We start from the raw sequence: 13,339 nt of genomic DNA, 5'->3' as shown, positions 1-13,339 counted from the left end.
GCGATAGCAAAGCGAGTGTGAGGAGGTAAATGGAGGAGCAGAGTATGGCAAACGGTTGAGGAGGAAAGCATAGTGCCACACAAAGCAGGTTCTGCTGTGACGACTGCTACGAGATGACGCCAAAGTAGCGCGCCATCGTCTGCTCACTGATGGCATGCAGCAAGCGCGTCCACCAATACCATACATGGAAACAAAGCCCTGCATGAGTGGAGGTCTGTCTGCGGCGGCTGCTGTGAATCGCGCCCACGCGTCACCCACACACTGCCTCCTCTTGCGATCTCTCGATTAGCAAGGCAGTCAAGCCATTCTTCGCTACGTTTGCAATGTGTCGCATTATACAGATTGCCCACGCCAGCCAATATATCACGAGATGGAAGCACTTATAGAGCTGCACTCAACTGCTGCATTAAAGGGACAGACAACCGCTCAGTATATGAATCGAGATAACTGCACTAATGGAATGACTCCCTATTATAGTGGCTAAAACGAGCCATGTCTTTTTATTAAACGTGGATTCATATTTTTAGTTCATCACTAAAAGTCGCGAAAGATTACCTTTGGCACCCCATGCGGCAAAAACATGAAGCTGCATAAGAGGTCCAGCACATGACCTTCTACTAGTGTATGCTGTTCCTGGTCTTAGTATTGAAATGCAGTATGCTTTGTATTATTATAAGTTTTTCCTGACTTATAATGTGTAGCTAAGCCTTTGTTTGTAGTGAGCAGAAAAGTGGCGCTGCCTTCCCCTTAGTTTCCAATGAGTTGGCTTGGCTTGTTTATCGACAAAACAACGGCGATGGAGGCCAGCCAGCCATGACATAAGCGTGAACTTTGAGAAAAACGCAAGCTCACTGCACCAGCATTTTATTTTCAAAAATGGTCTCATTTTCAAAAGTGGTTGACAAGGTCAAAATGTAGGTGGTTAACCACAGTCACACACACTCCGGTGAAATTAGAACGATGGAAGAGTATAGGCTTGGGCTGGTTGGCAAAACATGGTTACACTGGAAGCATAGCGCGCAGAAAAACGAACCACAAAGACCAGACAGGACGAGCGCTCAGCGCTGTTGTAGCACTCGTCCTGTCTGGTCTTTGTAGTTCGTTTTTCTGCGCGCTATGCTTCCAGTAGAACGACGGGCGGCTTTCACAATTTGTGAGGCGGACTACAGACATCGCTCTCACTTATTGGCGTTGCTGGAGGAGGGACTCTTACTTTCTAGAGGCTGCTCAGATGGAAAAATTCTGCTTACTAAATATCCACACGCTTTTGGAAGTAACCGCTGCAGATATAAACACTACCGAGGGTGAGCTTTGCATTCCGCCCTAAAGAACTAGGTCCTTAAAAATCAGTTGTCGGTCCATTTCAGGAGTATTGTAATCGTCAGTGAATTTATTCCTATGAAGTCAATTTAACATTCACATTGAGTTTATCTGGATACTACTCAAACACTAAGTTTAAAAGTGCACTGTGCCGTAGCACAGCACTTCCTACACGCTGTTCCTTCAAGTAACATATTCTATTTGTCATTTTTAAGTGCCTCACCAACATGCGCCAATCTGAATGTGTCGTCGCCAGCATCCCTCAGCCTTTACCCACTCTCATTTGTGAACAGAAAAAGAGAGTCCCTACCTGAGACACGGAGGGTCCGCCATCTTCTTCGACCAGCATGCTGATGGCGTGGGTGAGGTCATAGTTGCCCGAGACCGTGCGGCTGGCCTCCAGGGCCTGGCTCAGGATGGCCGGATCCTCAACACCGGTGATTTCTTTCAGCTGGTTGATGACCTGACGAACCGCCTCCTCCTGCTGTTGCTGTTGCTGCTGCTGCCCCGTTTGGATAAGAACAACAACAATTTTGCACCAACACAGCAGCGAGTGAGCTTTCAAAGTTTTCATTTCAAGTCTCAAGAGTTGCCGCTGAGCTGCTAGAGGCGACACTGTAGTACAGGGATCAAGATAAAAGGCAGCACTAAATCAGCTTAGAATGCCACATGCTCACAGCAGTGTACATGTGCCAATATTTTCCAGTCCTGTAAAACCATAATTCTTTAAAAGCATGCATCACAGCTCGAATAGACAGGACATAACAAAGGCATACGCAACACACACAGGTGCCATATTCCAAATGCCTACATTGATTGATTGATTGATTGATTGATTGATTGATTGGGTTTTGTGCCCCCATAGAAACACAAGGGCTATGGGAGGCATTGTAGTGTGATGCTGTGAATTAATGTTGACCACCCGAGATTCTTTTGCACCCAAAGCATAGCACACATAGGCATCTTTGCATTTTGCACCCACCTGAATGCAGCTGCAAGAACCTGGAATCATGACTCCCAATCTCATTCTCAGCTGCACAAGCCTATAACTGTTCCGTTGTTGAGAATTCCAATAAAACCCAAATGAAGGGCACACTTGGGTGATGCATATATATAGCCCACCATCGCTACAGCTCACTGATAAGCTCTATCTAGGAACAGGACATTGGACCAGCACAATAGCTACCTTTGTGCTACCATATGTAATTTCACACAAGTGGGCGATTGTCAACTTGTGTCCTGTTCTCGCATGAGCATTTGCAATAGAGGTCAGTCGGACAAAAGTGTCATTTTTTGTGTCCTTTGGGTTCCTGTCCGACCCATCAGCATGAGTGCGACACCTGCTATTGCTAAACTGCATTGAAGCAGACAGTAGACTGACCTAGTTAAATAGATGATAAGGGCCCGCATTAAACCAGTCCAGGTTGGTAAATTGCCGTTTAAAAACACTACTTTCACTCACTTAACAGAAAAATCCTGATTAGAAAAATTGAGAATGAATTCTTTTCTCACACAAAAACCTTAGCACCGGTACATCAACTACTTTCACTCACTTAACAGAAAAATCCTGATTAGAAAAACTGAGAATGAATTCTTTTCTCACACAAAAACCTTAGCACCGGTACATCAGTGTGACGTCACGGAAGTATTTTTGCACATGATTCATTATGGCATAGAAAAATATTTTCTATAGTTGCCAAGTCTTGATTCGTACTCCCGTATTCTCAAACCATCCTCGACTCGGAAGCTGTTCCTCCAATCCGGCGAGTTGAGCACAGCACCGCCCCTGAATTGCAGACATTACATTTCTAGAGAATCCCCATGGACTTCCAATGAAGCCCAGTGACGGTTTCTGTTGAAGGATGGCACTGCCATCTACTTTCTCCAGTCGAGGTGTAGTGTTAAGTGGATGAGCATTCTAGAATACAGAGGGGGGGGGGGGGCTACTAATGGTGCCAGGCATGTATTCTGAGGTGGCGCTGCATTGGGCTAGTAAGCGATTTTATGAATCGAAATGCTGGCAGCAGAAGAGGCACCACAAAGACTGACAACAATGAAGCACTATCAACGATCTATGGGAGTAGCACTCAACTGTCTTTCGTCTTGCTTGTGGTGCCTCTTCAACACCCAACATGTTCAACTCATGCTAGGGACTTAAGGCATCATATGTCTATTGCTTCCAAGTTTTTTTTTCCAGCTCACCAAGTATCTTTTTGTGGCAAGCTTGACCATTTCACTATACTGCAGAAGCATAATATTCTACTACTGTATAACTTGATACTCTGATTTGGCGTCCCTTTAAAGCTCGGTGACTGAGCTTAAACATGACTGTTCGTACAGCACTGTACCTTCGTTTGTGTGGCTCTTCTGTTTGTTGCACAAGTGTAGCTGCAGTGCATTATGAAATAATCTACTACTTCCTTGACACTTTCTTCCAGGCAGGCTCTAATAGCGATATCACTGTGACTGTGTACCTGGCCACAAATGAATGCTTGAGAATGCCAAATGTTTGAAATTAATACGAGTCAAACAAGCAGTATCTCGTACTTGAAATGTCAGGTATAAGATTTCATACTCGCATTCAAGCACGAGAAAATGGGGCTGCAGCCCCATTTGCTTGACAGCCATCTCTGTCGTCGTAAAGCAATGAATTGCGCTGTATTGTGAAATTGTTCATCTGTAACAGAATGTTAAAAGCAAGGCAAATCCGTGAGGAAAACCGCACCCCATTAGATGACGGTTCACTGTACCGGGTTACCTAAAGCAAGAATTGAATTGTAGGGTGTGACATACCAAAGAAACGGCCAAGCTATAAAACATGTCTTAGTTAGTGGGAGGGCTCCGGATTATCTTTGGGTCCACGGGTTTCCTTACCATGCACCCAAAGCATAGCACACAAGCATTTTTGCATCGGTCAACAGGCATAAACATGCTCCCCCCATCCAAAAAGCAGCTGTTAGCCGAATCTTTTACACTGAATAAATTGAGCCTGTCATTACTTTTAAAACGAAAACTATTTACTGCCGCCAATGAATGAGAAAAATAGAAAACATAGTTCATTCACATACTTCAGCTCAAGGCAACAGCTGTTAACCTGGCGCATACTTCTGGTTCAGACGGCATACTGGCCACGCTCTGGCAATAGACAGGCCTCTGAACTGTTCAGTCAGCTCAGAACACAACCATTGTGATGAAAAGCATTTATTATTTTAAATAAGTTTCCGCAGAATGTCACACTTCAATCAAACAATGAAGACTGTCTTCGTTATTCACGATAAGTGTGGGTACAAATTAAGGGCAATAATTCCACGTTAATGCCTAACCTAATTAAGCTGACTAAAGCAAAACGAGGAGACAGATCATTAGTTTAGACTCTTTAGTAATTAATCCTCTTGGATCACGTCTAAACACTGGGTCCAGTTCTTTCTCTAACGACCGGAGTTTTGCTCAAGGGTCGAAGGTGCTGCGTCTGTCCGTCTAGGCTTCCGTTTTCTCAGCATGCGGTTCTGGAAAAGCTCAAGACTAGGCCTTAATGCCCAACGCAAATTTCAGTTTATGCAGCGCCTAGCAAGGGAGCTCCAAAGTGCAGTTTACACTTTCGCTTTCCGCTCTCGCTCGACGAGCGCGAAGCACGCAAACACGACAAACTCGTGAAAGGAAATGGTCGCGAACTTTGTCGCTCGGTAGCGTTTCGCCTAGTTCAGCTCAGTATAAACAGATGTCGAGGCGGGTGGAGCCGGTTTCAAATAAGGAAGAATCGACTTTAACGCTTTTTTTTCCCCACACGTGTGAATACTGTACCCGCTTGCAGGTACGGTGTTACCTTCTTCCACGTTATTTTACGCAGCACGTGAAGCTCTCCTCACGAGCAGCGTTCAGTCGCGTACTCGTCGCAAATGGCGACGAGTAGTAGTAGTACCAACTTTGACAGCCATTTTTATTAAAACCCGCTAATGCATCGCAACGTTTTCCACGAACGCATGCCCGGAGAACGCTGCAAAGCCGCATCACTTCGGCGACTTCCGCTCGCCGGCAAAAGCAACCTCCGCATGCGCTACCGGCCAACGCCGGTGACATTCGAGCTTCTTTACTGCACGGAGAATAAATAGAAAACCCGGAGACCAAAAGGAAGATCGCAAGCAGAAAGAAAAACGTGGCAGGCTGCCGCACGTCCAGGTCACGGGGGCAAAAATATAACTAAAGCGTCATCACCGAAACCGCAACGTGAAGGAAAGAGAGCCGCATCCCACGAACGCCGCTCGACCTTCGAGTCCTAAGCCTAACGGTGGTTTCAACTCTTCTCACCTTCTTGGCGTGGCTATCCAAGGGAGAGTGTTCGACGGTCATGGTCACTTTCGTCGTCCAAAGCACACGAAAAACTTATGTACAGAGACGGCCGATCAGCTGCCAAACACGGAGATCCCAGTGAGAGTCGAGAGTCCTTCCGCAGCAGCGACTGGCATGGTTCCACAACAGACGCATTTGCGTCGTCCCCAGCGCCGCTTGACACGGCGTCTGCTAACTGCACGAGCTAGAACGGCACTCGCGGACCTCTCAGCGTTTTGGAGCGCGTCATCCTCCGAGTGCGTGACTTGGGAACAACTCCGGAGAGTCCGCGAATTAAACAAACACGCGAGCACAGATTCGCCAAATAGTTGTAAACGCGCAGGTTTTGGATTTGGATCTTCTCGCACTAAACGGAGGAGAAGCGGAGGCTGAGAAAGAAAGGTTGCCGACAGTCGAGCGGAAAAGCGCTAAGAAACACGTCGCGCTTTCACGTTCTGTTTTAAATTAAATAGTCAATCTACTGTTTGCATTTGGCTCCTCTTACAAGCTAAGATCAGCAAATATGAATTGTGAATGCCTCTGTTAAGGTTGTAGTAGCCTTATTGTTGCGAAATAAAAAGAAATTACGCGAATCCGAAAGTGGGCGTGGTGGAGTCGGGTGGAGCAGACGCTCAGCAGTACGAAACGCTAACGCTTCTTCCGCGTAATGTCACTTCGTTTGTAAGAAACATGTAATTTTTTTTTCTTCTTGTACCACCCACAATTGTGCCCAAGAACACCGAAGACGATTTAAATCGGTGCAGCTTACGGCAGTCTTGCGTAACTTCCTTGACGAGCTTTAAAACAGGTTTAGCGGGAGTGGCGACTGGGCGTGGTCAACTGTTCCGTAGGTGCGCTTCTTCACGGCGGCTTGTTTAATTAGGCGGAAGCTCATATGCGGTGACCTTGGATTATTTTTTGTACTTATTTTCTTTCCATGCTTGTATCGCATGGCTCGTGTGCACGCCGGCCGCTAACACGGTCGAGAAATATGCAGTAGAGCTTGAATTGAACGCGAAACCACTTAGAGCTTCCAAGTATGGGACGTAAATAACACTTTCAGAGTTAAATAAAGAGTACCAATAGCAACGCGGCCTCAACTAGTTCACAGGCGTTAAAGAGCATTGGAATATAATTTTTACATGTTATATTCCCGGTCCTGCACGGAAATGTTTGAGCGCTGTCAGCACGAGAAGTCAGTGGATACACGGAATTTATCGTGCTTGTACATTCATGGCGAGCGTGAATAATCGGATTCGCATTTGGCTAAAGCGTGCACAAAAGGGTACGATCGACCGGATTGTTTTCTCAGAGTCATTCGCGATAATTCTGAAAATTTCATACCTGCGCATAGGCGCCGACTACTGGGGGGCTCCGGGGCCCGAGCCCACTCCGAACTTTTCCGGAAGGGAAGGGGGGGGGGGCAGGCTCTGCCAGCAGGCAAAGCCTACGACTTCGCCCCCCCCCCCCGCCCACACACACACCACCATAAACTGTCATTATCATAGTTATGACACCCACATCATTTGAGGTTTCTGTTGAGTTGCCTCTGCCAATTCTCACTTTAAATTTTACTCTGGCTAACAGCTTACTGCGTCCTTGTTGGCACGGACGTGCACGCACGGTTTTTAATTCATACTTTCGTTTTATTTCTGCAAATCCTGACATAGGAGGACAGGCGCATTAGAAGCACTAGAGTCACGGTATATGCTACCGGTACAGTAACTCTAAGAAGCACCTGCGGCGGCTACCTCATCCGTATTTTCTCACTTCAACTTTTTTTGTCTTAATTTCCACTATAAACACCATGCACAAACACAATATATTTAAATATATACACAGGACAAAGCTTATTATATATATTTTTAAAGAGAACAAGGTAGCCAACTAATAATTATTTCTTGTGGCATATGTATAGCTATATACTCCTAGAGAATTAATGTGTTTCTCCATGTTCACCTCGCTTCAAATTGTTTTGCCTGCTTTTTGGACCTTAAAAAAAAATATGACTGCGGACTTCAGTGACCCCTTCGGCAGCGTCTTTTATCAACGGTGTGTGAAATGCCCGTGTATGATATGTGTCTCAGTATGGCTTCTCTTTCCAGTAAGCAATGCTAACGACTGATGGAAAAAAAACTTTTCTAATAATTTACAACCTTTATTATGGATGAAAACATCGCCACTTGCATGTAGAGGTCATAAAGTAGCCGGATTCACTCGAAATCAGAATCAACAGCAGTCATGCGCAGGAGCGCTTATACCCGGACTCACAGAAAAGAAAAAATTAATATAAGAAGGGACATAGAGAGGCAGGGTTTGAGTACGGGCTAGTCGTTATTCCATTGCAAACAGCAATACAGCGCGTACATAGACAGGGACCAAAAGAACGACGAAGACAAGCGCTAATTGTCGTCGTCGTTCTTTTCGTCCCTGTCTATGTATAAATAGCGCTAACGGGGTTTAGCCTTAAGTGATGCTTGCAATAGAGAGGCAGGAGTTTCGCCGAAAAGTCGAAGCAGAGGTGTAATATCGAAATATAAAGCAATTACACGAAGGAATGAATGAATGTGTGGTTTTTATTGGCACAACGGCCAGGTATGGCCAAAGAGCGCCACGCAAGTGTTGGTGATTTCGCGATGGAGTGATGGGTTCTATGAAGTTGATGTGACGTGGCTGTAAAGGGGCCTAAAAATAGTCACTGTAAAGTGCGTAAAATGTACGTGTAATAAGATTATGGCTATGGCAAATGACGTGTGCTATGAACATTAAGGTGCATTGGAAATAATGACGCGACATAAAAAATAAGTGAGATGCTGAAATTCACTAGAGCACCACTGCCTCGTTAGAGCCCTTGAGACACAAGGGCCTGGAGGCATGCGCTATACAAATCAACTATCACAGCGGCATCCTCTGGAAAGAGGATGCGCTACGAATTTAATGGGCTAATAACATGTAGGAAAACATCATTTAAATAATTTAGCAGTGCTTTGGTGTTAAAAACCGGTTCTTTACCAAGAAACATAGGTGGGTGGAGAGGGACGCAATAATGATACGCAAGAGGAAAATGTTTCTTTCTTTCAGATTCGGCTTTGCGACACTCCAAGAGGACGTGGAAGACGGTCAGCCTCTCACCACATCGACCACAGGTTGGCGGTTCATTTCCAGTAAAAAGAATATTGTAGGTACCAAATGTGTACCAAATGAATAGGACATCTGTTCGCCGTGATTTTGTTGGGGAGGGCCAGAAACCTAACTGTGGCTTTATAACGTGTAGTTTATTATTTATTTCCGCATTCCACTTGCGTTGCCAGTGTTGTCGCAGCTTCTTTCGTAAGAAAGGCTTAAAATCTGTGACAGGGACAGCAGCCATAGGAAAGGTGGTTAGTGATGTGAGTGATGTGGCCATCTTATCAGCTAGTACATTATCCTCGATGCCTCTATGGCCAGGCACCCAGCATATTACTACATGTTTATGTGATACATAAATATTGCATAAGAGAGAGTAGAGTTCATTGAAGACAGGATTTATATACTTTTGTAAAGAGAGTAAAGGGAAGCTGAAAGCTTTCCCAGAAAAAATATGAGTGAAGAGCAGTACGTCGTGGTTTTTAACCCTCTGAATTCGAATATCGCATCGAAATTGAGCGAAAGAAAGCGCAAACATATTTTATTTCGACGAAGTGCAGCAGCAGACACGCCCAGCTCGCGCGCCTCCTTTCCGCCTGTGATTGGTCGGGCGCCTCGTGACGTCAACAATGGTGTTCGTCCGAACCGACTGCTGCCGCTACACACGAAGCACGGTGCAAGGTAGTTTGGTGGTGTTTTGCTGAGACAGTCATGGAAAATTTCGAGGGCTTGCGTTTCTCTGAGGAGTTCGGCGTTAATTCCAAACTCCACGAGAACGATCTTGCGAGCGACGGTGACGGGCGACAGCTCCTAGCGACAAAACGGGCCTTCGCTTGAACAGATCGCTCGGTGTTGTCGCTCGATCGCTCGTTTATAGATATCTAGAACTCGTCGCTCGTCGCCCGGAAGTGCTATGAGCGACTAGTCAATAGTGCGAATCCGGAACTGGATGTACATAACTCAAATACTACTGTTTGTCGCACGGAACGAGCAAACTATTGAATTTACACGTGCAAGAATAAGAACCTAGTGCAAGACCGTCTGAAATATCTTATGCTCCTTTTTCAGTAAAATACATCAACTTAAATTGATAACGCATGCGTCACGCTAGTTTCGGCGCGTATATTGCTGCCCTCATACCGAGAAGTCGTCGCTCAAAGCCGTCGCTCGCGTGGAGTTCGGCTTGCAGGCGACGAGTGAACGCAACAGCCGCCTCGCTTGTTGCGCTGTCGCTGTCGCTGTCGCGTGCAAGATCACTTGTAAGGGGTTTATACTTTACTCCCTACATGTACGAGCCGATTGCGAAGAGCCGGCCTTCGCAATCGCAAAAAATGCAAAAGCATTTTTTGCGATTGCAAAAAAAGGCAAAAAATGCTGGTGCAAGCACTGCTTTCCACGCGAACGAAGGCGAAGTGTTAGCATCTCCTTGTGTTGGAAATGTTCTTTGACGAGTATGTTTTTTGCTAAGACGCATTCAGCGTTCCAGGGAGTACGTTTCCGGGCAAATTAACAACAGTAGTGTTATGTTCCTGTATGCCTCCTCGTAGAACGTAAGCGGTGATGCGATCTTAGGCATTTGTGCGCTGCCCCAAAGCTGTCGGCAATCTACACAGACGGTTTAAACGCGGGAAAAGTTTACCGGCTATTGTAGCACGCGTAGTATGGAACCTTCATCAGCGCGCCATCCGCACGCTACTCGTAACCGGCGAATTCCGTCAGCTACGCGAGATGGTCGGTTTCTCTATGTGTGGGAGAGAATGGGGGCGCAGGGTCCTGGCATGAGCCGGCTTTCGAACACATGCAAACATTTCACTTGCACTGTGTTATGGTAGCTGCATGCAGGCTGTTTCACAACACACGTGCGAATAGAAAATTCGCGGCGCTTGGCGATGAAACCTGCGTCAAGGGTGGGAGATAAACATGCACCTTCCGTTCAGCGTGGTAACACGAATGAGAACCCAAAGCACGCATTATTGATAAACTCCGGTAGTAATCGTCACGGAAGTGGTTAGAGCACAACACTGTTGTTCTTGAGCGCTTGAAGTTGTTTCGCTTCACAGCAGCCTCCCACTTAGCCGAAAGCTTCTTGTCTTGCAGGAACTAATGGAACATCGGAACATCGTCGCGGCCGCTGGTGTTCGTGCAAGCGTAGGCTGCACAGAACGCCGGCATGATCGGCCTACAAGTTCAATTGATGCTGCGCACGTCAACTACCACTCCTATATACACACAAACAAAGGAATGTAAGGTCGAGCGAAGCATGTTAGGACGGCACGCACGCAGAAATAAGCCCGGTCAGGCACGGTCGCGGAGACTGCGAAGGAACGGAACACCAGTGCTGACGTCACTACGCCGTGGTTTCCGGTCTCCGCTCGCATCGTCAGCGCCAGCAGCAGCGTGCGGCGCTCGACGAGGGGCGGAGCTACAGCGCAATTTTAACCGACGATTGCTTCGCTCCTAAGTGAAAAATCCCCCCCCCCCCCCCCAAAAGGAAAAAAATTTTACCTGCATGATTTATAAGGTTCCCGCATCCGTATGTGAGCGTCTTATTGAATTCGACAGACTCTTCAGCTTCCCTTTAACGCTTTTACAAGACTTAACGAGCCTGTGAATACTATTGCTCTGTCGAGTTTTAATTTATTTGTATGTTTTACTGCAGAGAGTACTGCATAGGTTTCTGCAGTGAAGAGACTTATTAGCGGGTTCAATACGTTAGATTTAGAAAAAGAGGGACCAACAGCGGCATAAGATACACCAGAATGTGATTTTGATGCGTCTGTGTAAAATTCAGAGCAGGAGTACTTCGATAGAAGTTCACGGAAATGCATAGCGATTTCGAGGTCAGGAGCGTGCTTTGTAACCTCTACAAAGGATACATCACAATATTTCACCTGCCACTCCCAGGGCGGTAATAGCTTTGCAAAAGGCATTAGGCGATGTTCGAGTACTGGGACATCCATTTCTTCGCTAAGTTCTCTTGCACGGAGTGACAAAGGAAATCTCATAGAGGGTATTTTGCGAAAAAGTGTTTGACACGTCAAGTCGTGAACGGTTGTGAAACACGCATGTTCTTTATTAGAGCGCACTATGAGAGAATAGGTGAAGCTGATGTATGTTCTCTGAAGATGGAGTGACCACTCATCTGACTCTACATATAGACTTTCGACGGGGCTTGTTCTAAATGTGCCAGTGGCCAGTCGGATACCCAGATGATGAACGGGGTCTAACATCTTTAACGCGCTCGGTGTGGCAGAGTGATATACTACAGCAACATAATCTAATCGTGATCGAACTAGGCTCCTGTAAGGATTCAGTAAACACTTCATGTCATTACCCCATGTTGTGTGGGATAGGATTTTAAGTAAATTGATAGTTTTTAGACATGTTGCTTTAAGATATTTTATATGTGAGATGAAAGTAAGCCTCGCATCAAGTATAACACCTAGGAATTTGTGTTCATTGTTCAGAGGTATTTGTTGTCCGCCCAGTTCGCAAGGATCTGGGACCAGGCCTCTCTTTCTTGTGAAGAGAACACAAGAACTTTTGTGGGGGTTGATTTTAAAGGGACACTAAAGTGAAAAATGATTTCTTCTGCATCAGTAAATTACCGTTCTACAACATCAAAAACACCACTCTTACAACGATAAGACGTTTGGTAAGCCAGAAAAAGCGCTACAACGAAATACGGGTGGCGACGCCCACTAAGTTCCCGCATCTGGGGGCTGTGACGTTTTGGATTTTGATGGCATCGTCTAGGGCCTACTAATTGTATATAGCGGTACAGATTGACTACATTGTGTTATAAAGGAACCAAATATTAAATATGGCAAGTTTCGGGAACCTTTACTCAGCCAACGCGGCCCAAATGCGAAAACATTCTTTGGAATCCCTGACGTCACACTGACGTAACGGCGTCGGCGTTTCGGCGCGAAATTCAAATACTGATACTTGGACCTTCGTTTTCTCATCTAATAATCAAAGAATTTTTTTTAAATGACTGCCATCAGGGTTCTCAAAAAATGCTTCATTAGTCTAAATTGATTTATTGTTTCGCTTTAGTGTCCCTTTAAAGCCATTTTGGTCTGCCCACTTGGACACCTTGTTTAAGCCCTGCTGTACCTGTCTTTCACACACTGTAAGGTTGCAGGGTTTGAAACCTATTTGTATATCGTCTACGTAGACGGAATAAGAAATGGCTGAAGGCAGTGAAGCACGAAGTGTTGTCATCTTAACAATAAAGAGTGTGCAGCTGAGCCCGCCTGCCTGGGGTACACCAGTTTCCTGTATAAAAGGACGTGACTGTACATTACCGACTTTTACCCGGAAGGCACGATTCGACAAATAGCTTTCTATTAGGTTTAACATATTGCCATGAATACCCATTTCTGATAAGTCACTCAAGATGCCGTAGCGCCACGTTGTGTCGTACGCCTTTTCCATGTCGAGAAATATGGATAAGAAAAACTGTGTGTACAAATGCGTCATGGATGTATCTTTCAATACGTACAAGATGATTGGTTGTGGAGTGCCCTTCCCTGAAGCCACACTGATAGGGATCAAGCATTTT

At 45.8% G+C, this 13,339-nt stretch overlaps 1 protein-coding gene across 3 annotated transcripts in view; it reads right to left on the bottom strand.

Moving 5' to 3' along the window:
* Positions 1-6,032, bottom strand: part of LOC126530280 (ubiquitin carboxyl-terminal hydrolase 25-like) — an 85,507-nt gene extending 79,475 nt beyond the window's left edge. For 2 of the 3 annotated variants that reach the window (XM_050177593.3, XM_050177595.3), the window contains exons 1-2: positions 5,626-6,031; positions 1,631-1,822 (exon numbers count right to left, since the gene is read on the bottom strand). In XM_050177593.3, coding sequence (XP_050033550.1) covers positions 1,631-1,822; positions 5,626-5,667 — 234 coding nt within the window. In that variant the 5' untranslated portion in view covers positions 5,668-6,031. Of the gene's footprint in view, positions 1-1,630; positions 1,823-5,625 lie in introns of all 3 variants that reach the window. The other variant, XM_050177594.3, reaches the window with a different exon arrangement.
* Positions 6,033-13,339: the final 7,307 nt, after the last annotated feature.

This window comes from Dermacentor andersoni, chromosome 5 (genome assembly GCF_023375885.2).
Source record: "Dermacentor andersoni chromosome 5, qqDerAnde1_hic_scaffold, whole genome shotgun sequence".
Classification (NCBI taxonomy): Eukaryota; Metazoa; Arthropoda; class Arachnida; order Ixodida; family Ixodidae; genus Dermacentor; species Dermacentor andersoni.
This window is presented reverse-complemented; position numbering and strand designations above follow the sequence as displayed.